At 31.4% G+C, this 27949-nt stretch overlaps 3 protein-coding genes and 1 long non-coding RNA gene across 7 annotated transcripts in view; 3 read left to right on the top strand and 1 right to left on the bottom strand.

Annotated features, from left to right (window-relative positions):
* Mms19 (MMS19 nucleotide excision repair protein) overlaps positions 1 to 24704 on the bottom strand; it is a 63512-nt gene extending 38808 nt beyond the window's left edge. For 3 of the 4 annotated variants that reach the window (XM_080174461.1, XM_080174460.1, XM_080174459.1), the window contains exons 1-5: positions 24634 to 24704; positions 22034 to 22083; positions 3092 to 3131; positions 2100 to 2171; positions 1394 to 1467 (exon numbers count right to left, since the gene is read on the bottom strand). In XM_080174461.1, coding sequence (XP_080030587.1) covers positions 1394 to 1467; positions 2100 to 2171; positions 3092 to 3131; positions 22034 to 22083; positions 24634 to 24702 — 305 coding nt within the window. In that variant the 5' untranslated portion in view covers positions 24703 to 24704. Of the gene's footprint in view, positions 1 to 631; positions 681 to 1393; positions 1468 to 2099; positions 2172 to 3091; positions 3132 to 22033; positions 22084 to 24633 lie in introns of those variants that run through there. The other variant, XM_080174462.1, reaches the window with a different exon arrangement.
* On the top strand, positions 5062 to 6367 carry LOC145329330 (uncharacterized). Its single transcript, XR_013882868.1, has 3 exons — positions 5062 to 5142; positions 5772 to 5832; positions 6122 to 6367. It is a non-coding gene; the product is annotated as an uncharacterized LOC145329330 (long non-coding RNA).
* On the top strand, positions 7782 to 11516 carry LOC145329187 (uncharacterized). The gene is made up of 8 exons (XM_080173228.1): positions 7782 to 7989; positions 8273 to 8338; positions 8549 to 8622; positions 9958 to 10012; positions 10299 to 10375; positions 10771 to 10852; positions 11049 to 11130; positions 11301 to 11516. The coding sequence occupies exons 1-8, from the start codon at positions 7930 to 7932 to the stop codon at positions 11369 to 11371; spliced, it is 567 nt and encodes a 188-aa protein (XP_080029354.1). The 5' UTR covers positions 7782 to 7929; the 3' UTR covers positions 11372 to 11516.
* Positions 13751 to 21313, top strand: LOC145330889 (uncharacterized). The gene is made up of 12 exons (XM_080175557.1): positions 13751 to 13842; positions 14352 to 14457; positions 17750 to 17798; positions 17855 to 17932; positions 18157 to 18234; positions 18509 to 18574; positions 18985 to 19067; positions 19380 to 19458; positions 19703 to 19779; positions 20158 to 20239; positions 20522 to 20603; positions 20996 to 21313. The coding sequence occupies exons 3-12, from the start codon at positions 17775 to 17777 to the stop codon at positions 21073 to 21075; spliced, it is 729 nt and encodes a 242-aa protein (XP_080031683.1). The 5' UTR covers positions 13751 to 13842; positions 14352 to 14457; positions 17750 to 17774; the 3' UTR covers positions 21076 to 21313.
* Positions 24705 to 27949: the final 3245 nt, after the last annotated feature.

Genomic DNA, 27949 nt, shown 5'->3' with positions numbered 1-27949 from the left:
CGAGCTGTATGGTTCTGACAATTTATGATGAAAATTCATGTACCTATTGTTCTTATCATAGACAATATACTAGTAATAAGATAAAATTAATACCAGATTTGTTGGCATACGAGTATATTTACCTGAGAGATGAGGATATGGCACTATGATGATCTCGTAATCTGTCTGTATAGAAATTATATTTCCTGAGAGATGAGGGTATGGCACTATGATGATCTAGTAATCTGTCTGTATAGAAATTATATTTCCTGAGAGATGAGGGTATGGCACTATGATGATCTAGTAATCTGTCTGTATAGAAATTATATTTACCTGAGAGATGAGGGTATGGCACTATGATGATCTAGTAATCTGTCTGTATAGAAATTATATTTCCTGAGAGATGAGGGTATGGCACTATGATGATCTAGTAATCTGTCTGTATAGAAATTATATTTCCTGAGAGATGAGGGTATGGCACTATGATGATCTAGTAATCTGTCTGCATAGAAATTATATTTACCTGAGAGATGAGGGTATGGCACTATGATGATCTAGTAATCTGTCTGTATAGAAATTATATTTTCCTGAGAGATGAGGGTATGGCACTATGATGATCTAGTAATCTGTCTGTATAGAAATTATATTTCCTGAGAGATGAGGGTATGGCACTATGATGATCTCGTAATCTGTCTGTATAGAAATTATATTTACCTGAGAGATGAGGGTATGGCACTATGATGATCTAGTAATCTGTCTGTATAGAAATTATATTTACCTGAGAGATGAGGGTATGGCACTATGATGATCTAGTAATCTGTCTGTATAGAAATTATATTTCCTGAGAGATGAGGGTATGGCACTATGATGATCTAGTAATCTGTCTGTATAGAAATTATATTTCCTGAGAGATGAGGGTATGGCACTATGATGATCTCGTAATCTGTCTGCATAGAAATTATATTTCCTGAGAGATGAGGGTATGGCACTATGATGATCTAGTAATCTGTCTGTATAGAAATTATATTTACCTGAGAGATGAGGGTATGGCACTATGATGATCTAGTAATCTGTCTGTATAGAAATTATATTTTCCTGAGAGATGAGGGTATGGCACTATGATGATCTAGTAATCTGTCTGTATAGAAATTATATTTCCTGAGAGATGAGGGTATGGCACTATGATGATCTCGTAATCTGTCTGTATAGAAATTATATTTACCTGAGAGATGAGGGTATGGCACTATGATGATCTAGTAATCTGTCTGTATAGAAATTATATTTACCTGAGAGATGAGGGTATGGCACTATGATGATCTAGTAATCTGTCTGTATAGAAATTATATTTACCTGAGAGATGAGGGTATGGCACTATGATGATCTAGTAATCTATCTGTATAGAAATTATATTTACCTGAGAGATGAGGGTATGGCACTATGATGATCTCGTAATCTGTCTGTATAGAAATTAACCAACAGGCTCACTTCCTAAAGGGATAAGAAAATGAACAGGGGGGGGGGGTTCTGACACATTTGCGTAAACCTGGTAAGCTCCAGGCCTCCAGGTGGTCTCTGTACAGGTAAAAATGAAAAAAAAATTTTTTAAGAGTTAGAGGTCAACTCACAAAACAAAATATGCATTTTTAAAAATGTTATTCACATATTTGAAGAAAAAACATGCATATTTTGTTTCATAAGCTGACCACTAACTCTTAAAATTTATATTTTTTATTTTTACCTGTACAGTGACCACCTGGAGGTCTGGAGCTCCGGAACCTGGAGGCCTATCCAAAAAATCTTAAAACTTGGGAAAATTCAAATTAAGAATGATTTTATCTTTTATATACCTATCATAAAAATTAAATGTTGATATAACATGACCTTAAGTTGTATTTTTCTACTTAAATCTTTTTTTAGGAAGCCGTATTTTTCTATAAGCGATGACACTTGGCAGGGTTGAGGTACCCTCCCTCTAAATAAATACCTTTTGTGGAACTTTAAGAAGCTTCATTGTAAAAGAGAACCATATGTATGATTTAGTGGTTGGCGAGATCTTTTGCAACAAACTGACATACACACACACGCACAAACATTATCTTTGTACAAGGATGAAAACTTACATCATTTTGTAGGAAAGTATTGTGCAGAAGTTCGATTGTTGACGTCAATAAGTTCAAGCCACCACAGCGCACCTTAAAATAAAGAGTAAGGTTTATTATGTGTGAGGACAGGCCCAAGATTATTACATGAGGTTTATTATGTGTGAGGACAGGTCCAAGATAATTACCTGAGGTTTATTATTTGTGAGTACAGGTCCAAGTTTATTACCTGAGGATTATTATGTGTGAGGACAGGTCCAAGATTATTACTTGAGGATTATTATGTGTTAGAACAGGTCCAAGTTTATTACCCGAGGGTTATTATGTGTGAGGAGAGGTCCAAGTTTATTAGGTACCTGAGGATTATTATGTGTGAGGACAGGTCCAAGATTATAACCTTAGGTTTATTATGTGTTAGAACAGGTCCAAGATTATTACCTGAGGTTTGTTATGTGTGAGGACATATCCAAGATTATTACATGAGGTTTATTATGTGTGAGAACAGATCCAAGATTATTACCTAAGGATTATTATGTGTTAGAACAGGTTAAAAATTATTACCTGAGGTTCATTATTTGTTAGAACAGATCTAAGATTATTACCTGAGGATTATTATGTGTGAGGACAGGTCCAATATTATTACCTGAGGTTCATTATGTGTTAGAACAGGTCCAACATTATTACCTGAGGATTATTATGTGTGAGGACAGGTCCAAGATTATTACCTAAAGGTTTGTTATGTGTGAGGACAGATCCAAGATTATTACATGAGGTTTGTTATGTGTGAGGACAGATCCAAGATTATTACATGAGGTTTATTATGTGTGAGGTTAGGTCCAAGATTATTACATGAGGTTTGTTATGTGTGAGGACAGATCCAAGATTATAACATGAGGTTTATTATGTGTGAAGACAGGTCCAAGTTTATTACCTGAGGATTATTATGTGTAAGGTTAGGTCCAAGATTATTACCTGAGGTTCATTATGTGTTAGAACAGGTCCAAGATTATTACCTGAGGTTTGTTATGTGTGAGGACAGATCCAAGATACTCTGAATAATCATATTTATTCTTTAATTAAAGCTTAGTTTATCTTGAAATGTTCAATTAACACCTATCTTCAAAAACATCAAAAGTTTTTAAAAACACATTAATAAACTAAAAGGCCTAAAAAAATTTATCTATCAAATTTATTTGATATGATACTTTTTCAAAGTCTAAAATTTCAGGTTTTATTTGTGTTTTTTAAACTTCAATACATGTTCATAAATTTTTGTAAAGATACCTTTTAACATACTATAATTTTTTTCATGCATTTTATAGAATATTAAAAATAAATAGCAGGTATCTATGTAAATATGCTATTCGTGGCTTTGCACATAGCCACTAGGGATTTGATTAAGTAGATTAAAAAAAGCCTTAATCCAGGTATATCCTAACATCCTTGTAAAACATAAACCTGGTAATTTTCATTGACATAAAAGTACCTATGCAGGTAAAAAAAATGAATAACTGTGCTGTTCGTTTCATAATTTTTAGAGAGGTAAAGTATTAGTTAATTAGGGTGGTAGGTTTGCCAACAGTAGATGTGCAATTCAACGCTCTATCTTAAGAAAAAAAATAAACTGGTAGAGGGGGGAGTAATTCCTATCCCAAAGCCAAAATACTAGGTAGCTTTTTTTAAAAAAAGGTTCTTTATAAACTTTGTATGTAAATGTACACAAAATATCAATAGATACATGGTAAAAGTCACGTTCAAAGCTTAATAAAATTGAATCAAGTAAAAAAGACATTTTAGTGGCAGAAAATCAATGATAAGTCCGCCTCTGGGTTGAAACAAATACATTTATTATATTAAATGTTAACAGAAAGAAAATATCTATAATTTTAATGTATGTGCAAGTTTGACAAGAATAATTTTATCCATGAGAAGTAGTCAATATCGAAAAAGAACATTGAAGTGTAATATTTATTTCTCTCAGTCAATGTCCTACATTATTTAGTGACAGGATTGTGTCGGACATATGAACATAATCCTTTATATAAAAGTTACAGGATCTGTGTCTGTCTATCTGTGTGCACCAAAGGATCTCTGTAACCACTGATCCGTAATGGTTCTCCTTATCAAAGGTCATGGGCAGGTTTATAACTATTTTGGGAGATATCATCCCTAGAATAAAGGACTTCACACAATATTTTTTTAAAACTTTTTCTTTTTTAAACTAAGATTGAAAACAGGGGTGTGTTGACTTTACCCCACCCCCTTCAACTTAAGTGACCCTAGAGGCCTCTCGGTTCGTTACTGCTAGTTTAATTATAAAGTAACTACGCTACTAAAATCTTGGTGCTCCTCACTTTGAGCCAAAAAACTGGTTTTTAAAAAGCAAAATTTAAAAATTCTAGTCATATAAAACAATTTCAAAGATTTAATGTCATTATTAGTATCTAGATATGGTTTATGGATCCCATGGATATCTAATAACAATTCCCCCATAGATTGATAATTCGTTACAGACAATTTAAAGATCTTCAGTTCAAGAAACATTTATAACAAAGAAAAGAAAATCTTCTGATGAGATGTGATGAGTTAAATTAGAAGCTTTAGAAATTCAATCTTGTTAATAAAAATTATCTTAAATAATTGCATTATTAAATGTAGGCTCTTGTATAAGAACACCTTTTTTTATATACTTATGTAAGTTTCTTTATTGAACTTCAGTTGTAAACCAACTCTATGATAAAATGGTCAAGATTACAGATCCTAAAGGAAATTGGCAACTTAAATTATACATTTTCGAAATCATAAAATCATGTCGTGAATATCTTGAAAATATTTCATTTAAAAACAGGAGGTTTAATTGTTTTAGATAATAGATTTTTAAAATTTGATAGGTAAACCAAAAAACAACCAATAGATCAGCTTTGCTTCTTAAAATCTAAGTTCAATCATACTTTGCCAAAAAAAAAAAAATATAGGAATTTTAAAGCCAGCGCTAACTCTGGTTTTATTTATTCTTTTTGGTGGTCTTTGCATTATGGAGTTCACTAAATACAAATCTTCTATCGTAAGTACTTATCAGGGAGGGAATGGACAACAAATAGTATACTATACTATTACCCTAAGTTTTATCAAAACACTGTGGTATTGCTAGGTTAAAACTTTGGGTACTTTTGTTAAATCAAAATTTCTTCTATAAACTTGCAGTGTTCAAACTTTTCAACCAATAACTTACAACTACAGAAGAGGAATTTAATTGTTAATGTATTATCCATTAATACCCCTGGTTTCTATTGGTGTACCTTCACCTAGCTCCGCATATTATCATAGGCACAATATATTCGCAAAAAGACACCGGAAGAACATATTTACTGTTCATACGGTTAGATAGTCAGTATCACTCACCCCCTCCCCATATTTTTTTTTTACATCAAAGCTACTCAATAATTAACATTGTCTGTCCTCTTTCTGAACATAACGCTGTAGGGAAAATGCGATTTTCTTTGCTGTTTTTTTTTTTAAAAGATCTCTAAACAAATTAACATTCAGTATATGCTTTTCTTGGTCCGTCGGTCTACCGGTCATGATTCAAAAGACATAAATAAAAAACCTTTGTCCGTTTGTCTTATTGTCTTTGTGCTTTGCTACTTATGGATGTTGCCATTATACTTTTTCCTTATTAAATTGTAATTTTAGGCATGGGAATCTACGTACAGAGCTCTAAACATGAAAAAGGACCTGGAGCATTCTTATCCAGGTACACGGGGGTTTCAAATTAACTTTTACTGATTGGGTTCTTTACTATAAGTCAGCTTCAAATTTGTGATGGTTCTATGCTATTTGATTTTTGGATTTAAGTCTTGGTTTACAGTCTTGGTTTACAGTCTTGGTTTACAGTCTTTTTTCTACCCCCTTCTGCCCCTTTAAATATAGAGCCCCTAAATGCTAGAGAAGCGACAACTAGTAAATACAAAAACAAAAGAAGCCCCTCCCCCTTATCTATAGAGCAAAGCTACCATACCAGGGTATCATTATAATATGTTAAGTGATAACAGCATGCAGATTGGACCCAATGAGACAAGCCTCAAGTAAATCACCAAGTCTCTTCAATACAACACAATTTGATCTGCTTACAAGAGGTACAAACGTTAGGGGGAGAGGGGATAAACATTGAGCTTAACAAAACTTTAGATATTAATTAATATGAAACTTTTTTGTATTTAGCTTAAGATTTCGATAACCGAATGAGTTCTCCATTTCAGGGAAGCTTCACATAGGTCCCTGGGTGGTTTTTAGCTAGATTTAAGTACCTTCCAATGCATAACAGAGCGCTTAGATACTAGGGGCACAGCCTCTAGTTTATTAAACAGAGTTAGAACTTCCCTGTAGAATTAGAACCTTATGAATTAGATAACTTTATAGATATAAAAGAAATATTTGTTGACAATCCGGAACAAAATTATGATATTTCAAGAGGAAAATTTGGTAAATGTGCATCTTTTAAAAGGTATGGGTTTTATGTTAAAAAATAAAACAACATGGCATTGTCCAACCCGCCAAAAAATCAATTTATATACTTTTTTTCTTTTTAAAACTAAAATTGGCCACTAGTATCTAATAAAATTTAATACTAATATTTTTCTATCATAATTAGAAAAAATGGAACAAACGCGAGTCTTTTCTTTGATGGTTTCAAAATAAAGGTTTTTATTTTTTTTTCATGCCCAACCTATTCTACAAAGCTAAACATCTATCCATCATAAAATAACTCTGGACTACTAAATGAAACAAAAGACTTACAATTTGTATACAGTCAGCTACAAAAAGATTGGCCAGAAAAATGTTTTGATTAAGTTTAAATATTGGATATATAATGATATATTTATAAGACCTTATTAAAAATATTTTTAAAATTTTTTTAAAACAATAAACCAACTGAAAAATATGCACAAAGAAAAGTTTAAGGGGGTCACCTCTTTCTTCCCAAAAAAGCTTAAAATCTCACTTTGAACCTAACATTCAAATTTGTCTACTGTTCTAAAATATGGTCAGCTTGTATGGACTTTAATGACTATGTTGTTATTTGTTAAGGAAACTGCATCCTTGTTTGTTGGAATGGAACATCAGAATATTCTAATTCAGTTTGGAGTTGTGATGCCGATTGAAACAGTAAGTAAACAAGGTTCACAACATCCATAAAAGTGAAGCTAGACAAAATAAAAGCGCCGCTGTTAATATTAAACAAGGATGTCAACTTCCATAAATAGCAAAGCACAAAAATCACAGATGGACAAAAGGTCATAAAAGAAGGAAATATAAAGAGAGAGAATGGGGTAAATATAAGAAAATAAGTAGGTCAGGGGTTCCTTCACAAAAAATACGTAACCAATCATAAAAAATCATAGTATTCATTCATAGTTACGGACTGAAAGACAGATGAAAAAGTCAATTATACTAAATTACTTGCAAAGCTACATGTTTAATGGAGGTTTCCCTCATTCAAGTTTACCTTATTCTTGATAAAATCATATAAAATGTTCAAAATCAATACGGCGATTTTAACATGGCTAAATTACCAAAATCTATCAGAGCTATGCTTTTATAATTGCAGGGCTTGACAGCCATGCGTCAGCAGCGACTAATCTTCAAAATTAAACCTGTTGGGTGAAAACCTTTTTGAAAAGAGTGATTGCTTTATTGGAGTTGGGGTTAGACTGATTTTAACAAAAGTAAAGGCTGATTTCCCTTAGGCTTACAGACGGCTGACGTGCGGCTACAGAGGCCTTGATAATTTTTATCACCGTCGTAGAGATTAAATTGAAATGAATAATTTTAGAAGCCCAACGGTCTCGACATGACGAATCAGCATTGGTGCACATTCCAACTTAAAGAATGGGACAATACTGAAACTGAGGTAAAAATAATACAATGTATGTCTGTCTGTATGTCCACTCATCTTTTACAAATCCAATAAAAAAAAATCATACTATATCTTCTTAACTGACAAAGAAAACCATTTATGTTGCTAACCTTTTGCATCAAATGATTTGTGAGTAAATAGCAATATTTTTTCATTCATGTAATACATGTTGCCAAGATTTTCTAGCTCTATGTGCTATGAAAAGAGTTACTTGATTTACAAGATGTAAAAAATAATCCCACCTGTCATCATATTTTTCATATCTTTTTTTTTTAAGGCAAATTGTAAAGTATGGGAATCTGATTCTATGTATTTTAAATGTATTGGTGATGAGCTGCGTCAGGTACATATAAAAAATATTTGGACACAGTGGAGTGCAGAGCATTTTTTATTTCTTTTATATATTTTGATTTAATACATATGTGTGATTGGAGTTTAAGATTAATGTACTAGCTCAGTTTATAGTTTAGTTAAAAGTTTTCAAGATTAAAGCAAAACCATTTTTTAATGCTAAAATACTTAGGCAACCTAAAATTCCAACATTTTACTTTAGGAATTATTTCGCAGTCAAGACCCAAGTTGTCACTTGCCTATTGAGATGTCTCTCCTTGAATTCAGCCTTAAGAGGTGCGTAATTTTTCTCAAACTAGCGGCTACGCCCCTAGAGGCCTCTAGGGGCACTTGAGAAGGGGGAAGTTGAATAAATAAACATCTTTTAAAATTTAGATTAAAAAATCAGCTTTAAAAGTTTTCTTTTTTAGGGGCGAATTATCTTTGGAGGGTGGTGGCACCCTCCCCAAAAATAGTTATAAACCTTCCCGGGCCCTATAAGAAGCTATCCCGTTAAGGAGAACCCGATCGGTTCAGCAGTTAGCGAGATCCTTCGGTACAGACAAAAAAAAGCTTATTACTTTATATATTAGGATAAATTGAAAATAAGAAGGGGAGCAGGGAGGGGATTAAATTATTTACCGTATGATTAACCCCTGTGGGGTGCCCTACCCAATATAACCTAATCTAGTTTAAGGTAATAAGGGGGGGGGGGGGTTGGATCTAACACTTTTGCGTAAACAGGGAGCATAGGCTTTGTCTTAGGAGTGAGAGGATAGGTTATAAAAGAAAAAAGTTTACTTTTGGGGTGTATTTTTCTTATATTTAAAAAAAATTTGGATTTGGCCTCCAGGTTCAGGTTCTGTAGGCTTCTAGGTCGTCTTTGGACAGGTACAAATGAAAAATTTTTTTTTTTAAAGAGTTAGAGTTCAATTTATAAAAAAAATATGCATCTTTTATCTTCAAATGTTAATATCATTCAAAAGGATGCATATTTTGTTTTTTAATTTGACTTCTAACTCTTCAAAAAATTTTTTTTCATTTTTACCTGTCCAGAGACAACATGGCGGCCTGCAGCACCTGAACCTGGAGGCCAATCCAAATTTTTAAAAATATAATAAAAATACACCCCAAAAGTAAACTTTTCACTTTAATAACCTATCCTCTCACTCCTAAGACAAAGCCTATGCTCCCTGTTTACGCGAAAGTGTCAGATCCGAACCCCCCCACCTTTAAATCGAGACAACCCGGCCCCCCCTGTTTTAAAATTATTAAAAAGATCAGAGGGGGGGGGGGGTGAGGTTCTGTGCACTACTAAACACTTTAAGGAAACCCCCCATGATTATATCATTCTGTTGAATGAAGTGTTCATTCTTTAAATTTTTCATAAGGGGTGGCAAAGCCATAGGAAATTTTTTTTAATCACATTAAATATATAAAAAGCAATTCTCTTAAAAAGGTAAGGCTAATATAAAATATTTGCGCAAAAATTGCTTAAGTCACATCTTGGCTTAAAGCGATTAATCTATTTGTCTGATATCTGGAATAAAGAACAAAAATATCTGAACCTAAGAAATTAATTCAACTTCTTGCACCAAATAATCACAATATCTAGTAAATACAATAATTTAGAGCAAGAGAATGCCAAAATGAAATAGAGGGTTCTGAAAGGTCGAAATTCATTAAGGTAAAAATAATCTCATAAATATAGAGATATAAAGACATTATATAGACAGGGAGGGAACATTGGGCTGTTTATTTCACTAGACCCCAAAGTTTTATAATAACTTTGGGGTCTTTTATTGAATTTTGATTGGTTGATTCATTAAGTTGAGTGTCTAATCATTTCATTCACTAATCAAAATCTACAGAAGGGGTAATTTTGTGAATCATCATCGGGGATGTACATCAATTTATCAGCCTTTGTCATATCCATTAACATTCTTGCATTATATAAAACTTTATATTTTCAGAATCTAACAAAAAATTTCATTGATAAGAAGACAAGTGAGTGCCCTAAGAGATGTATTTACAAGCTTTGGAGTTTCAAGTAAAAACTTTTATTTTCGTGGGTATTGTAAATAAAAGAGGATTAAAAAGACACTAGGTACATTTCACAAGTATAACAAGAAATACTGAACATTACTGATTTATTGAATTTTTTAAAAAATCATCTTTTTGGTCAAAAACTATTGAGATTTTGCAAAGCATTTTGCAAAAATTAATTGCTAATAAAAAGATAAATTGCCGTAATTTAAGATTTGGATTTCTATTGTGCTTCGTATCACGCGCTTTTGAGAAGATTTATTACCTATATATAAATAGAAAGTTTCTAAATGTACTAGATAATTTAATCCTTTCACATTAATCCTGTCTGCCCCTGACTAAAATCTAAATACTTATAACAACTTCTTGGATCCTCCACTAAATAAAACTACATTTAAGCTGTGTCCTGGATATGTTTCCTGATAACACAACTGATAAAAGGATCCTGGGAGAAATCAGAGATTCTGTCACCTCTAAGAAGGTATATTTCTGAGTTAGGTTAATATTTCAATTAAAAGAAATATAAGTGGAAGGGGGGGGGGGGACTTTTGGTCCAACTGGTCGAAAAAATATCGAACAAAAAATTTCACATGTTTGCATATGAATTGGTAGTTTTAATAATTGGAAATTCTTAACTTCAATAATTTTCTATCCAAAAGCAAATATGTATATCTTAGAGTTATTATCAAGTGGGAGAACTTGAAATGCTGAGCTTTGTTGGAGGATTCCTAGGTCTACTAATTGGATGGTCCATTCTAGGTAGAATTATCTTAATAATTCAATCTTCTTTAACCAAATATTTATAATGTGCCTTTAAAAAAAACAGACAGCTGTTTCCAGGTATGCTGGATATTTGTCCCAATAGATGTTTAATTCCACTCCCCATCCCCCTTATAAGTTTTTTTCTACATCAATATTAAATATTTTAGGTATATTGCTGGACTGTTTCCATTTGTGCTCAGACAGAATGGCTCCACGATGTAAAAAACAATTCAAATGATTGAAAATAAATAAATGATGAAATAAAACATCTTTTTTTTTATAAGAAATGTAACTGTATATACATAGATTTTTTGTGAATGTTCTCTATTATAATCCTTTTTTACCAAATATTTCTAAAATATCAAAGCAGATTTAAGAAAAGGGTAGAAAAATACAAATATTACAATAAAAGTGCAAATCATTAAACACAACCCTAAAAACAAAATGAATTCAACATGAAAGGAGAGAAAGTTTTAGTTCCTGTACAAGTAAATATGAATTTAAACATGATTATGCTGTAATTTATCAATTCAAATTACAAATTTTATTCTGTCATCTAATACTATATCACTCTTGTTTGCTTTAAACTTTGAATTTTATGTAAGAAAGAAAAAATAGTTTGTTTATAATAAGGTAGCTTAGGTATATAAGTATAAAACTTAAATGAAAAAAAATCAAAAAATCTTGTAAAACAAAAATCATTTTTTTTATATTTAACAATCATCTACGTGTAGGAGGTCCTAAGCTATATTGGCTGACAGTACATAGTATATTTTTAGGGTGTTATTTTTCAATAGATTATAAGTATAGCCTTAGCACTTTATAACTATCCTCCTCTCCTGTCTAATTAAAGTTTATGAATAAAAGAAAAGCAAGCAATGTAAAAATAATTAAAAAGGAAATATGATGATTTGTAATTTTCATAATTTCTATTTACAAGTAAAATCATTACATTTCAAAATTATAATTTTCATTTATATACTGTGTCAAGAATTTTTTTTGTCATTCTTTCCACATGTCTTCAAAGGGTGATACAAAGGTAGGCATGAATGTGTTATTTGTGAATGTTCAGTATCTTTATTTAATTTACTATTAATTTTCAGTTAAAGAAACCTTCTTCTGGTTCAACAATGAAGAGTAGTAGACATATCATAGGCATTATTGGCAATTTAATAAGAAATGGTTTCTCGTATTCATTCGAATCCGGTGGATAGGAACCGGTTCTCATTAATACAAAAAAACTATGTCTAGCATCGTATTATATCTAGCTTTCTACGAATATAGAAATGTGTACAATCATAAGATTAAAACCAGTTTTTTTAGCCGGTGCCTTCGGCACCTCGGGGCTAAAAAAACTAGTTTTAATCTCATAATTGTACTTTCTATATCCGCGGAAAGCCGTTTATAATACGATGCGAGAAATAACTATTATCACACTAATAGTGTATCAGACACAGCAATTCGTCCAACTTAATTGATTGATTTTCTATATTTGTTACGCCAACAACAAAATATCACAAATCATGGAAAAGAACTATCACTTCAATTGCATAACATTTGCCAATTTGCTAATCATAGATATGATAAAACCAGCGCTTACTCTATTGTTCATAATTCTATTTGGAATTCTGGTTGCTATTGAGTTCTTTCATAAGTATAAGAAAACAATAGTAAGTATTCAAATCCTTAATATAAATCAAACAAGGATGACAACATCCATAAAAGCGAAGCACTGAAACGGTAGGACAAACGGACATTAACACTTGTATAGTGTCAGAACTGAATAATCATAATATAAATGTATAAGGGTCAAAGCAAAATTTTAAGTAAATTTATTGAAAAAAACTGATACATACTTACATTTCTAGGACTTGATTATAAAGTTGCTTCGCTTATTACATTATACTTTGTTGTCCCAGGAATCAATATACCAAAAATCAGATCAATCAGATGATTAGTTCACATAAAAATTTGTTGTAAAAAAAGTAAAAAAATCAACATGTTTAAAATGAACGTACGGACATTTTGGTAATGATTATAGAGTTGCTACGCTTTTTAAATCGTACCTAACTACTAAAGGAATCACCATGCAAAATTTGAAATCGATAGGACAATTCTAACATGCCTAAATTAATGAAAAAAGCTATCCGTTACGGACGGACGGACCGACCCTAATTATAGAAAAGCTTTGCTTTTAAAAATCTATTTTAATTGATCTCCAAAGTTATCTGGATAAAATAAGCTCTAAAAAATATTTTTTTTTGTATTTGAAATATTACTAAAATCAAGGTACACATTTAGGGTTGGGAAGATGCTTACAGAAAACTGGATATAGCTAAAGATCTTGGGGAATCATATCCAGGAAAATTAGATTTTATTTTCATCAACTAAAGTATTACATATTACATACCTACCTAATTATAAAATATTAATTAAATTTAGTAATTAGAAATTAATTTAAAATATCGAAAGTGACAATAAATAGGTATTAATATACAGAAAATTTAAAATGTTTTTAATAATTCTTAATAATTTCTCAATATTTGAAAATCATTGAAACCTATAGAAGAAAGCCAATTTAGCTAATGAAAATAAATAAATATGTATAAATATATGTAGTTGTAACTGCTTGCTTATTGGATCCCTTCAAACAGTCATCAAATAGAACAAGACTTTATAACACAACACAATTTCATTTGTATTCTAGAGGTGAGTTCATTTATCAAACTATTTTAAATGCACTAAACTATTAAGTAAGAAATATTAGCTAAGGGAATTAATATATTTGAGTCTAAGCCCCAAAACCATAACATAACTAATGTTATGTCAAATGCAATTTCAGAAAATGTATCCACTTTAAGTCAAGTAGATATCAGGACATACCATATAATAATTACTGGAAAATCTGTATTAATGCTAATAAAAAAAATATTAGTGGCTTGGACCCATTCCTACAGGGGCTCCTTAACAAGAGCAATTAGGGGTCCCCATCCCACACATATATTTTCTTTGTTCTTTAGGGTAATGGTTTATTTTTTCTCAGGCCATATCTCATATCAAAAACAATTTGTTATATCTATAAACTTTTCTGTCTTAAGATAACACAATGAATTTAAACAAAAACTAACACCTTCATGTTCTTAGAACTACAAAACTACATTACCAAAAAATACAGAAATTAAATTCTCTCTCTAAAATTAAAGTATTAAAATATTTAGACATATTTGATGTACTGGTTGAAGATTCTTTCAAGGACCAGATTATTGAAATTTCAAGAGGCAAATATGGAGAATGTGCTTCTTTTAAAAGGCAAATTAACAAGAGGTATTATATTAATATATTTAAAAAGAGAAGGCATTTTTTATTAAGTCTGTTAAAATTACACTTGTGAATTTAACCACTTTTTTAAAAGAATTTTTTATACAAAATATCTAATATTTGCTGCCAAAAACAATAAGCATATACTTTATAAGGGGGGGGGAAGTTTGTACACTTATAGGAAATGAAATTCAGTATCAAAGTTTGGGAGGGACGTGTGGGCTTGTTTTTAAAGTTATCAACCTAATTCTTTTTGTAAAATCTCTTATATGACTGGATGTACACGGAAAACTTTGAAAATTGAATTTTGGTACTTTCCTTCAAGGGGCCAGTGGTGCAAAAGACCCCCCAAAACACTAAAAATATGAGTTCTGAGCTTATTTTTAGAGATATCAACCTAATTTTTTAAATGTAAACTTTTTAAAAATAACTGAACTTAGTAACCATTACACATTTCATTTTGGGACTTTCCTTCTAGGGGCTTGTGGAGCAAGAGACCCCCCAAAACTAAGAAAAGGAGTTCTGAGCTTATTTTTGAAGATATCAACCTGATTTTTTTCAAAGAAAACTTTTTAAAAATAACTGAACTAAGTAACTACTACACATTTCATTTTGGGACTTTCCTTGTTGGGGCTTGTGGAGCAAGAAACCCCCCAAAACTAAGAACAGGAGTTCTGAGCTTATTTTTGAAGATATCAACCTGATTTTTTTCAATGAAAACTTTTTAAAAGTAACTGAACTTAGTAACCATTACACATTTCATTTTGGGACTTTCCTTCTAGAGTCTTGTGGAGCAAGAGATCCCCCAAAACTAAGAATAGGAGTTCTGGGCTTATTTTGAAGATATCAACCTGATTTTTTTAAAGAAAACTTTTTAAAAATAACTGAACTAAGTAACCATTACACATTTCATTTTTAGACTTTCCTTCTAAGGGCATTGTGGAGCAAATGACCCCCCAAAACTAAAAATAGAAGTTCTGAGCTTATTTTTGAAGATATCAACCTGATTTTTTTAAAGAAAACTTTTTAAAAATAACTGATCTAAGTGACCATAACACATTTCGTTTTTGGACTTTCCTTCTAACGGCTTGTGGAGCAAAAGACCCCGCAAAACTAAAAATAGGAGTTCTGAGCTTATTTTTAAAGATATCATCCTGAATTTTTTAAAAGAAAACTTTTTAAAAATAACTGATCTAAGTGACCAGAACACATTTCATTTTGGGACTTTCCTTCTAAGGGCTTGTGGAGCAAAAGACCCCCCAAAACTAAAAATAGGAGTTTTAAGCTTATTTCTAAAGATATCAACCTGATTTTTTAAAGGAACTTTTTTAAAATAACCGAACTAAGTAACCTTTACAGATTTAATTTTGGGACTTTCTTTCTAGGGGCTAGTAAAGCAAAAGACCCCTGAAAACCATAAATATTAGTTCTGAGCTTATTTTTAAAGATATTAGGTAAGCTGATTTATTAAGGAAAACTTTTTTCATTTAACTGAACTACGTAGCCACAACAGATTTGCTAAAAATCAGGTTGATATCTTTAAAAATAAGCTCAGAACTCATATTTTTAGTGTTTAGGGGGATCTTTTGCTCCACAAGCTGCTAGGAGGAAAGTCCCAAAATGAAATGTGTAATGGTTACTTAGTACGGTTCTGTCTAAAAAAGTATTCTTAAAAAAATCAGGTTGACTAAGTAACCATTACACATTTCATTTTGGGTCTTTCCTACTGGGAGCTGGTTGGGCAAAAGACCTCCAAAACACTGAAAATATGAGTTCTGAGCTTATTTTTAAAGATATCAATAATGTAGTGGTAATCAAGAGTGTGTAATGGTTACTTAGTTCAGTTATTTTAAAAAGTTTTCTTATAAAAAATCAGGTTGATATCTTTAAAAAAAACTCAGAACTAATATTTTTAGTTTTGGGAAGTCTTTTGCTCCACAAGCCTCTGGAAGGAGCGTCCCAAAATTAAATGTGTAACAGTTAGGTACTTAGTTCAATTACATTAAAAAAGTTTTCTTTGGAAAAATAAGGTTGATATCTATAAAAAAAAAAGCTCAGAACTCATATTTTCAGTGTTTTGGGGGGTCTCTTGCTCCACAATCCCCTAAAAAGAAAGTTCTAAAATGAAATGTGTTATGGTCACTTAGATCAGTTATTTTATATAAGTTTTCTATAAAAAAATTAGGTTGATATCTTCAAAAATAAGCTCAGAACTCCTGTTCTTAGTTTTGGGGGGTCTCTTGCTCCACAAGCCCCTAGAAGAAAAGTCCCAAAATGAAATGTGTAATGGTTACTTAGGTAGTTCAGTTATTTTAAAAAAGTTTTCTTTAAAAAAATCAGGTTGATATCTTCAAAAATAAGCTCAGAACTCCTGTTCTTAGTTTTGGGGGGTCTCTTGCTCCACAAGCCCCTAGAAGGAAAGTCCCAAAATGAAATGTGTAATAGTTACTTAGTTCAGTTATTTTAAAAAAGTTTTCTTTGCAAATAAAAATCAGGTTGATATCTTCAAAAATAAGCTCAGAACTCCTTTTCTTAGTTTTTGGGGGTCTCTTGCTCCACAAGCTCCTAGAAGGAAAGTCCCAAAATGAAATGTGTAATGGTTACTAAGTTCAGTTATTTTTAAAAAGTTTTCTTTGAAAAAAATTAGATTGATATCTCTAAAAATAAGCTCAGAACTCCTTTTCTTAGTTTTGGGGGGTCTCTTGCTCCACAAGCCCCAACAAGGAAAGTCCCAAAATGAAATGTGTAGTAGTTACTTAGTTCAGTTATTTTTAAAAAGTTTTCTTTGAAAAAAATCAGGTTGATATCTTTAAAAATAAGCTCAGAACTCCTTTTCTTAGTTTTGGGGGGTCTCTTGCTCCACAAGCCCCTAGAAGGAAAGTCCCAAAATGAAATGTGTAATGGTTACTAAGTTCAGTTATTTTTTAAAAGTTTACATTTAAAAAATTAGGTTGATATCTCTAAAAATAAGCTCAGAACTCATATTTTTAGTGTTTTGGGGGGTCTTTTGCTCCACTGGCCCCTTGAAGGAAAGTACCAAAATTCAATTTTCAAAGTTTTCCGTGTACATCCAGTCATATAAGAGATTTTACAAAAAGAATTAGGTTGATAACTTTAAAAACAAGCCCACACGTCCCTCCCAAACTTTGATACTGAATTTCATTTCCTATAAGTGTACAAACTTCCCCCCCCCTTAATTCCTTCATATTTGGCATACTTGTTGAAATATCCACCCTCCCCAATTTTTTACTTATTATTTAAATAATCATAATTGTAATAATTTAATAACATATTTAAGGAATCTTAATGTGAAGCCTGATCTCATGGTGGAAGGTTTTAAGCTTAAGGTTTAATTAACTTATCATGATTTTGAATATATTTCCTATTAGAAAAAATGTTTTAGGGTAAGGCTTTCTTGATGGTTGATATTGAATACCAAGATATACTTATTCAAATGGAAGTTGTCATGCCAATTGAAACAGTAAGTGCCAGCATTTCAAATACTAAATTAGATATAGTGCTAACTTAAATTAAATATCTTTTCAAACTTCAAAAATCTTTAAATCCTATATAATTCCCTACTAGCGGCTTCGCCCCCAGCCTCTAGAGGCTTTGCCCTATGAGGTAATTAAAAAAAAAATTACCTAGGTAAAAAAAAGAAAAAATAATAAAAAAATATTTCTGTGCTGATACGATATTACTTAGAAACCAACAGAGGTAGATCTGCAGGATCAAAACTACTGCACATTCCAACTAGAAGAATGGGATGTCACAGATACTGAGGTATACTTGATAGGAGGAGTGATTGTCCCGTTCTTAAATTAGACAAGAAACCAAAATAAGAATTGTCTTTTCAATTTCTTATCTAAACAAATAATTTGGATTTATTAGAGAATGAATACAAATTATACACAATGCAATGTTTGAGATTAACATTAATATGGTTGGAAAATTTGTCAGGAGATGGCAGTATGATAGTTCCATTTTTTGTGTTTGGTTGAGTTTTTAAAAAAGTATTTTAATCCTATTCCTTTCGATATTTTCTTATATTTTGCAGTCTGAATGTAAATCCTGGGAATCTGATGCTATGTACTACAAATGTTTACTGGATATCATGCGCCAGGTAAATTCTTTCATAGCAATTAATGAATTTGAGATAGGAAATATATTTTTTCTGTTGACAAAGTTGGATAGCTTTAGGAAGCTTTAATTAAAAAAGGAAAGCAAATTTAAGTAACAGAATGAAATTTCTTCTGCTAATACCAATTTTGTTTTCTGTAACTAATACCTTACTCTGCAAGAAACCCCATGTGCATCTTAACAAACCTATGCTTTGCTTGCTCAACACAACAAATATAACATTCTAAGCAAATCTGTTTAAAAGTCTTACTCACTTATATGCACATTTCTCTTGAAGAAAGTAGTTAGGGATGGATATTGTAATGATAATCTTGAAACATTTTCAGCAATACTTTTTACATACCTAGCTTGTTAAGGGACATAAACAATATAATTATTGTTCAAATTGTACAGCAATTGTGGGAAGGGGATGAAGATCCATGCCATGTACCCATTGAACTAGCACTTCTTGGACATCATGTGGAAGATAAAAGAAGGTGAGAGAACTAACATAAATCAAATCAGGTTTATTTAATAAAGATTTTAACATTAATGTAAATATACAACTTAATAGATAACCAATTAGGAACAAAAAAAATAAACCAAGTGAATATCTTATAATAGGAATTTTAAAAGAATGCCACCCACAAGGGATGCGCTTGCGGCAATACGTTCCTACTCAGTTTAAAATAAATAAGATATTTCATCACAATTTAAGTATCTCTTGTTGAACAACCTTTAGGAGAATAACTCAGTATTCACACCAACCTATTAGTATTCCATGAAGAAATAAACTTTCTTGATTTCAGGAAACGTGGTGCTAACACTCGTAATCTAAAGGAATGTCAAAACATTGAAGAGGGGGCCCAAAGATATGCCTATATCAAGGTGAAAATTCTTTGTAGGGTCTTTTCAAGAACCTGTTTCAACTAAGGATAGATATTAATCTAACAAAAACTTAAAGTCTTGAACTTTTAACGACTAATTTTAATTTAAGTCTTGTTTTACTGTCTATTATTGCATTAGGATATATTAGGATTATTGATTATGCTGTAGTCATTGAAAAATCTGTAATATGAAAAAGATAGACTTTAGACGTATTTCATATCAACCAATATTTTTTGTTGTTCAGAATTTAACAACAAATTTTATCCAAAAGAATATGGACAAATGTCAGGCTAGATGTGTTTACAAGATTTGGAATATTAAGTAAGCTTTTTATGATAAGGATCAATTTGATAATTTTTTTAAGGACGAGGTGGGGGGGGGAGGTCAATGGCTTTAATATGATGGAGTGATTGGAACCTAACTTTTACCTTAAATTTTCATAAGCCAATATGTATATGAAACATTTTTCTAAATGCAAAAAAACAGCTGTCTCTTATTGCAATACTTTGATTCATGAGCAGTACAAGTACCCCAACCCCGTTATACAAATTGAAAAGACCAGATTCCCGGAACTCAACAGTAAAATTTGGCATTACAAAAGAAACAATAAGTATTACCACCTGCAAGCCTTAGCCCATATAGGAGGCTATGTTAGGACTATCAAATAAAAGTCATGATATCAAACTGGTCTTCTTCTAGGTGTTTCTTGGACATGTTTCCAGACAACACAACACATAACAGGATAAGGGGACAAATTAGGGATACTGTCCATACCAGAAAGGTCACATGTTTATATTAGTAAAACAGTTTCTCTATAATTAAGATTTGTTCATTAGTAAAATGTCTTATCTAGATTTACCAACAGTTTTTTTATAATATTTATATCAGGAATGTCTTTTTCAGTAAAGCTTTAAAACCGCTTAATATCCTCTGGATTATAATCAGGTCTAGGCCATACTGAAAAATCGAGTATCATATGATATCGTATTAAAAAAGAAAATTTTCTACAAATAATAAAATAGGAATTGTTATTAACAATGGACAAATCTAATTCTTTATGTAGACTTTTTATCAAGTTGGAGATATAGAAATGTTGAGTTTTATTGGAGGATTTCTTGGACTTCTTATTGGTTGGTCCATTTTAGGTAACTTTTTGAAAATAATTACCTAAATGTCTTACAAAAAAATTATTAAAAATTAAATAAATAAGTAAAATATCATCCATTAGAAGCAAATATAAAAAAAAACACTGTTGAGAAAATTTTTAGAATTTAATAATATTTAACATTATAAAAGCGGCTGAAATTAGTCAATGAGCAATCTAACAGCTAAAATTTTTTTATGAAAAAAGGCTCAAAAGTTAGCTAATCACAAACACAAAAAAGAAGCCTTTCCGATTTTGAAAACAACATAGTTGACACAATTGATTGAGTTTGTACAGAAATTTTATTTGATTTCTCTCAATAGATTTTCTGTATAACATATTTTTACAATCAACTCCTCTTTTCATTGTTTTATTTTATTATTCAAAATCTAGGAATTCTATTGGACTGTGTATTTCTGTGCACAGAGAGACTTATCCCTGGGTATAATAATCATATTGCTGTCTCAAAATAATTCTGTTTTTTTTTATAAATAAAATAAAAATACCAAACACCACCCACTTCTTAAATATTATCAATGTATTTAAACAAGGATGACAACATCCATAAGTAGCGAAGCACAAAAAATTGTGGATGGGAATACGTAGAAGTAGATTTAAAGTGTATTTATTAAAATCAAGAATAGATTTATTGGAGAAAATAAACATGAAACCTTGTTTTATTTTGTATGATGAAGACGGTTAAAGTAAATTACATACTAGATGCACATAACAATTGGAAAAAATATTTTGAAACTGTTAATGCAAAAAAAATTTAAAATTGGCCAAAAAATACCGAAGACGGACATTGTGAATTATAGTGTAGCTTCGCTACTAAAAATAAGGGGGTGGGGTGTCAATGTCTGATAGCCGTGTTGTAGGAAATCCTTTTTTTTATTCAAATGTTCCCTCCCTCCCTCCCTGGAGGTTACCCACCAACATCCTTTTAAAATAAAGCCCCCCCCGCTCACTCTTATCCACACTTTAATGTAATTATAAAGTATTTTTATAAACTTTTAAACTTACTAGCGGCTTCGCCCCTAGCCTCTAGAGGCTTTGCCCCAAGAGGTGATAAAAAAAATTAAGGCGAAAATCGTAAAGGACCAAGGAAATCTCCTTCAAAAAAAAAGGACCAAGGAAATCTTCTACAAAAATAAATATCCTGTGGATAATATTTGTTAGAGCAATCGCTCTATGTACATTAATTACATAAGGGGGGGGGGATTTTTTTGTTTTTGGGGGGGTTGGGGGTGTCCCATTGTCTCATCCCTTTATATCCCTTAAGTAATAATTATACTAATGTAGCCTAGCTTGTGTCAAGTGTCTAATACAGACGAACATACAATAATTGAAGAGTAGCGGCGCTACTGATAGCCATTCTAATCCTTCACAAGAAATAACATAAAATATTATATTAAGAATTAAATATTTCCTACGAGTTGAACCAAGGAAGCTTCTTTACTCGAAATCTTCTCAGCTATTCTAAATTGTCAATATCATGAGAATATGTATTTCTAGAATATTTTTCATTGACAAGTAATAAAGGTATAGGAAAAATTCTGCCTGTTTTGGGCATGCATGGTTTTATGTCGTTCCACAACTGGTTTGAAGACAGCTGAAATGTATTGAAATGGAAACCAAACTGATAATAGTATAAATATACAAAGATACTTCCTATAAGTTTGTCTTTGTCATGCATTTGTCTTTTAGTTGAAATTGAGATTTTAAAAGGATTAATGGTTTTATTTTAGCTTCAATATTGAGAGCAAATCTACTTCACAACTTTAACACTAAGTTTATCAAGAAATGAAATGAGTATTTTACTTATTCTATTCTATCTTACAAATATTATACCTAATCGTTAAATTTTGAAAAATATTTGTGCAAATTTAGACTGTTATTCCTGTCTGTATGTTTGTATTGCAAGATCTTAACAACGGCGCGACCAATATGGCTCTTTTTTTCAGTGAAGTCCTCTAGGGGCGTAGCTGCTGGTACAAAAAGTAGCAACTTCCAAAAAATTAGGACTTCCTGAAACGTCTGGTAATTTCTAAATGTGGAGTTTATCATGAAAAAAGTATTTATACCTACCTACTTTTTAAATATTTTTGTATAAAACATAAACCTGTAATTTTTTGTTCAGTACAACAAAATTTAAATTCTATATTATGTATACAAAATATTTATATAACAACAAAAAAAGATTACTTACATCCAGTGACAGAAAATTCTTAAGCAAAAAAGTTTATATCCTATTATATTAGACTAGCGGCTTCGCCCCTAGCCTCTAGGGGCTTTGCCCAAAGAGGTTTGATCAAACCAATTTTTCGTATTTTAGATATAAAAGAAAATCTTATAAAAAAAAATTTCTTTTTTTTTTTGGGGGGGGGTATTTTTCAATTTTGGGGGGTTGGGGGTGTCCCACCCCCCAAGAAAATAGTTATAAACCTTCCTGGGAACTATGAGAAGCTACCCTGTTAAGGAGAACCCGATCGGTTCAGCGGTTAGCGAGATCCTTCGCTACAAACAAACAGACAAACAGACATCGTTCTACTTTGTATTATAGATGGAAAAGTTTTTTATCTTTAGTATTAAATCTTAAAAAATACTGAACAGATTGATTTTATATAGGCCCCGGAATGTTTTTAGGCTTTTTCAATTTTAGATTAAGGCCTTATGATGCAATTAGTTTATTTTTCTTGTCCTTTATTACCATTTGAATAAATGCTCCTAGATGCAAGGGGCGCTGCTACTAGTAGTGTAAATAACATCCTAATTATTGCTGACAACAAATCTTTTAAAGTCTTTTGATATGATGCGGTTTGGTTTGAGATTCCAACAAATTGCCTTCCCAACGTCGAGTGGGGGCGGTTAAATATACAACAAAGACAAATCAGAAATAGGTAATAGAAAGAGGGCGATTATCAATCTAACAGAAAAAGAAAGAGAGACTAGTAACATAGTTATAAAGCAGCTTCGCTATTATCAGATCAAAATAAACTAAACTGCAAAATTTCAATGCTAAATTATTCTAAACAAAATATGCGCATAAAATGCATTTTCACTTTGTTTGAAGGCTAAAAAGCAACATAGTAAGATAATTGTAATAAGACCGTAAAAAGTAATATCACGCAATTTAAAAATACATATACTATACCTACTCTTAATGGTGTAAAGTGTAAGCTAAGAAGTAGGTATAAACACAATATTCAATATACTAAGAATGTAAAATATCTCTAAAACGACTAGACCACAGATAAGTGCTATGAAAAGAAAAATTTCAAGCGGTTCCTGGGAAGTTTTAATGTATGTTTGAAGAAACTATATGAGGAAAATGCCGCCAGTTTTTAATTGACAACATAATATTGACGGGGTAGCATTCAAATACCCCGCTTCAAAAAGCCAGTAATAGGATTTAAAGTTCATATTTTGGGATTCCCACTAATTTCAAGGTAAATTATTCCGGTTTAAAATTGCCCTCAAATTGGGATTTTAAGGTAGGGTAAAGGGGATAATAATAATGAGTTTAATAACATGCTATTTCTCACGGTCGTACGCGGTCATACGAAATGTTGGAAGGGTGACGCAAATTTAAGATCTTAGTTTTCGCTATTTGATTTACTATTTTAGGCTCGCAAGATTATTTGATTCGCTATGATAACAAGATAAATTTTTCTCAAATCGCGATATCTGAGAGCTGAAATTTGCGTCACCCTCCAACATGTATGCTTCAGTAATACCTATAATAATGTCTATTTTTAGTAAGTTTTTTTTTATAAATTACCATTTTTGAGCATTTCAATCAGTTTTTTAAAAACTCAACATATTTTTTCAAAATTCTTTGAATATTTTGGCACAAAATAACAAAGCTGTTTAAAAATTCTATCCATAATGCTTATTAGTGCTGTTGAGGGTGTTCAACCCCAATAATTAACATTGAGACCTTTAAAATTAGGCGGGAAATTAAAATCCCCTATTACTAGGTTTCTCAGGCCCGGGCTATGTGATACCTCGTTCGATATTGACAATTCCCTTGTTGAGTTTTCTTTTATCCAATTATCATCCAAATCATTTTCCAGAAATGGACCAAGCTCTAAATCCATTTTTTCTGAAAAAAGCAACAAGAAAAGTTATGTCCGTAAGTAGCGCAGCAAAAAACAACTTTGTATATTTTTTAACATAAAAAATGTTGTATTGGTATTCAAATTTTAAAGTCTAAATTTAAATATTTTTTATACATTCTCAACAAATGAACAAGTAGCGCATTATTGCATTTGAATTTTCAAATCCATCAATAATCAAGAAAGATTCAGCTGATTATTGTAAGTGTTAGTGGGTGTACAGACAGTGTCCTAGTTATAAAGTAGCTATTGTTCTAAAAATTCAATTAAAATGACAAAATATTTGGATTGTAAACTTTAAAGGACTGGTCAAGTGGTCTATATAATTCCTAATATCGACAAAGTGATAGTTCTATTATATATATCTTAAGAAATTATCTGCCTACTTAATCATCCTAAAATGCGTCATACACAAATTAAAACATAATAAATCGGTTTTTGCCAAGTAGGTTTTATGAATGGTTTGTTTTTAACTGTGACATAAATCTAGAAAGATAAGGCAATAAAAGAAATAAATAATTTGAAATTTTCAAGACTCACACAACCTTCAGTCCAAATAAGTACTGTTTTATGATATTTAAGTTTTAAATTTCTTTCATAGAACTACCCCTTTAAGTAAATATATATTTTTTCACAAAATATGACCAGTATTATAAATATAGATTTATTTTTAATTCTATTGTAAATTTTTAAATCTAATCTTCAACATGAATATAAATACTTTAAAAATAAGTAATAATAATTAAAATAAAAAATACTATACTAGAATAAAGACACATATATAATAAACTGATTATATAATCTAAAAGATATTAGGACTTAAAAAACAATTTATAAGTATATCTGTTAAGAACTCTAAAAAGATACCTTTCTTAGCTCAATCTTATAAGAATAAGTACTTAAGTTAGACATGATAAATATTTTTTAGTATTTTTTAAAATCTGTTATGTTTGATTTCTAACCCATAAACATACTTTTACATATATTACAAACTATTTAATAAAGTAAGAATCATTGAACATTAAAGCTTTGTTATGCATCAATAAAAATATGAAGCTCTTCTCTAAAGGAAAAATAATCCAAAGAGGACTATCCACGAACAAGAGCACATGATTTTAAGTACCTTCCAGCATTGACCCTAAGTATTTTCTTTCAGAATATGATAGGTCACCATATATTATTGATATATTAACGAGAAAATTTATGTTTCACCATGTTTTTTTTTAGGTATTTTAATTGATTTTGAAAACTTTTATGAAGATAATTCTTTTAATAAAATGGATATTTGATGATACATATGCGAATACTCGTAGTATATAGATTGTAAAATAATACATAATAGCATTAATTTAAACATACATATGAGATATAGTAAATGTGCTTTTGACTTTTTTTATTTTTTATCATTTGACAACATGGACAATTAAAGACACCCCGAACTCAACAAAACGTTTGATATAATTTTAACTAAAAATGGTGGATATTTTTTTACTTTTCTTCAACTTGAAGTGGTGAAACATAAATTTTCTCGTCAAAATATTAATTATTGACAGTGACCTATTATATTCTGAAAGAAAATACTCAGGGTCAATGCTGGAAGGTACTTAGAATCACGTGCTCTTGTTCGTGGATAGTCCTCTTTTAAAAAGTTCAATTTTATGCGACATTTTCTAAAACTGAGGTCGGACAACTGATTTTATTTGAATCAGTTGCAAAAACAAAATATAAAATTTTGACTCAATTATGATCAAATTGTCTAGCAGAAAAATAGAGGCTAGTTTTATTTAAAAGAGTCATATTCCGGAGCTAGCTTAGAAACATTTAAATAAAGGGGGGGGGTAAAATGTGGTGACTCGTGCCACGACATACCAGCAATTTTATTTTGGGTGCTACTCCCTTAGTTTTAAAGATAATTGGATAAAATCTTTTGGGCTGGGTCAGTAATTACCCCAACTAGAGGTATCTTTCAAAAAAAAACGGCGGCAGGACCGCCGCTCCCGCCGCCCGCCGCCGTTTTCCGCCGCCACCAAAAAATTTTTTTTTTTTGCATTTCTCGCCGAATTAGGCAATTTGGAATCATTTGAGTCCATGTTATTTTTTTCAAAAATTTTTCCCCTTACAAGCAGCCCTGCGGGGGGACTTAGTCATTTTTTTCAAATTCTCGTATATCAAGGTATATCTTAAATACAGTACTTCTCCTGTGATTTTGAAGATATTGAAACAAAATCTTTTTAGGTTGGTAAGTAAAATATATTTGAATTAAGAAAACGGCGGCGGGACCGCCGCTCCCGCCGTCCGCCGCCGTTTTCCGCCGCCAACAAAAAAATTTTTTTTTTGCATTTCTCGCCGAATTAGGCAATTTAGAATCATTTGAGACCATGTTATTTTTTTCAAAAATTTTTCCCCTTACAAGCAGCCCTGCGGGGGGACTTAGTCATTTATTTCAAATTCTCGTATATCAATATCTTTAAAAGCAAAGGAATTTGAAAAAAAATGAAAAAAAAGTCTCAAATGATTCCAAATTACCTAATTCGGCGAGAAATGCAAAAAAAAAATTTGGCGGCGGAAAACGGCGGGAGCGGTACTGTATTTAAGATATACCTTGATATACGAGAATTTGAAAAAAATGACTAAGTCCCCCCGCAGGGCTGCTTGTAAGGGGAAAAATTTTTGAAAAAAATAACATGGTCTCAAATGATTCCAAATTGCCTAATTCGGCGAGAAATGCAAAAAAAAATTTTTTGTTGGCGGCGGAAAACGGCGGCGGACGGCGGGAGCGGCGGTCCCGCCGCCGTTTTCTTAATTCAAATATTTTTTACTTACCAACCTAAAAAGATTTTGTTTCAATATCTTCAAAATCACAGGAGAAGTACTGTATTTAAGATATACCTTGATATACGAGAATTTGAAAAAAAATGACTAAGTCCCCCCGCAGGGCTGCTTGTAAGGGGAAAAATTTTTGAAAAAAATAACATGGTCTCAAATGATTCCAAATTGCCTAATTCGGCGAGAAATGCAAAAAAAAAATTTTTTTGGTGGCGGTGGAAAACGGCGGCGGGCGGCGGGAGCGGCGACAAAATAAAATTGCTGGTATGTCGTGGCACGAGTCACCACATTTTACCCCCCCCCCTTACATAAATAATAATTATAGTAAATTATGGTTAAGAAATAAATGTCATGTAATTCAGAGTAAACACATTAAGAATTATAAAATTACAATGTTTGAGTA

The sequence above is a fragment of the Acartia tonsa genome, chromosome 10 (genome assembly GCF_053477335.1).
Source record: "Acartia tonsa isolate MP-2025a chromosome 10, ASM5347733v1, whole genome shotgun sequence".
NCBI lineage: Eukaryota > Metazoa > Arthropoda > Copepoda > Calanoida > Acartiidae > Acartia > Acartia tonsa.
The sequence above is the reverse complement of the archived record's forward strand: the minus strand, read 5'-3'. Positions and strand labels throughout refer to the sequence as shown.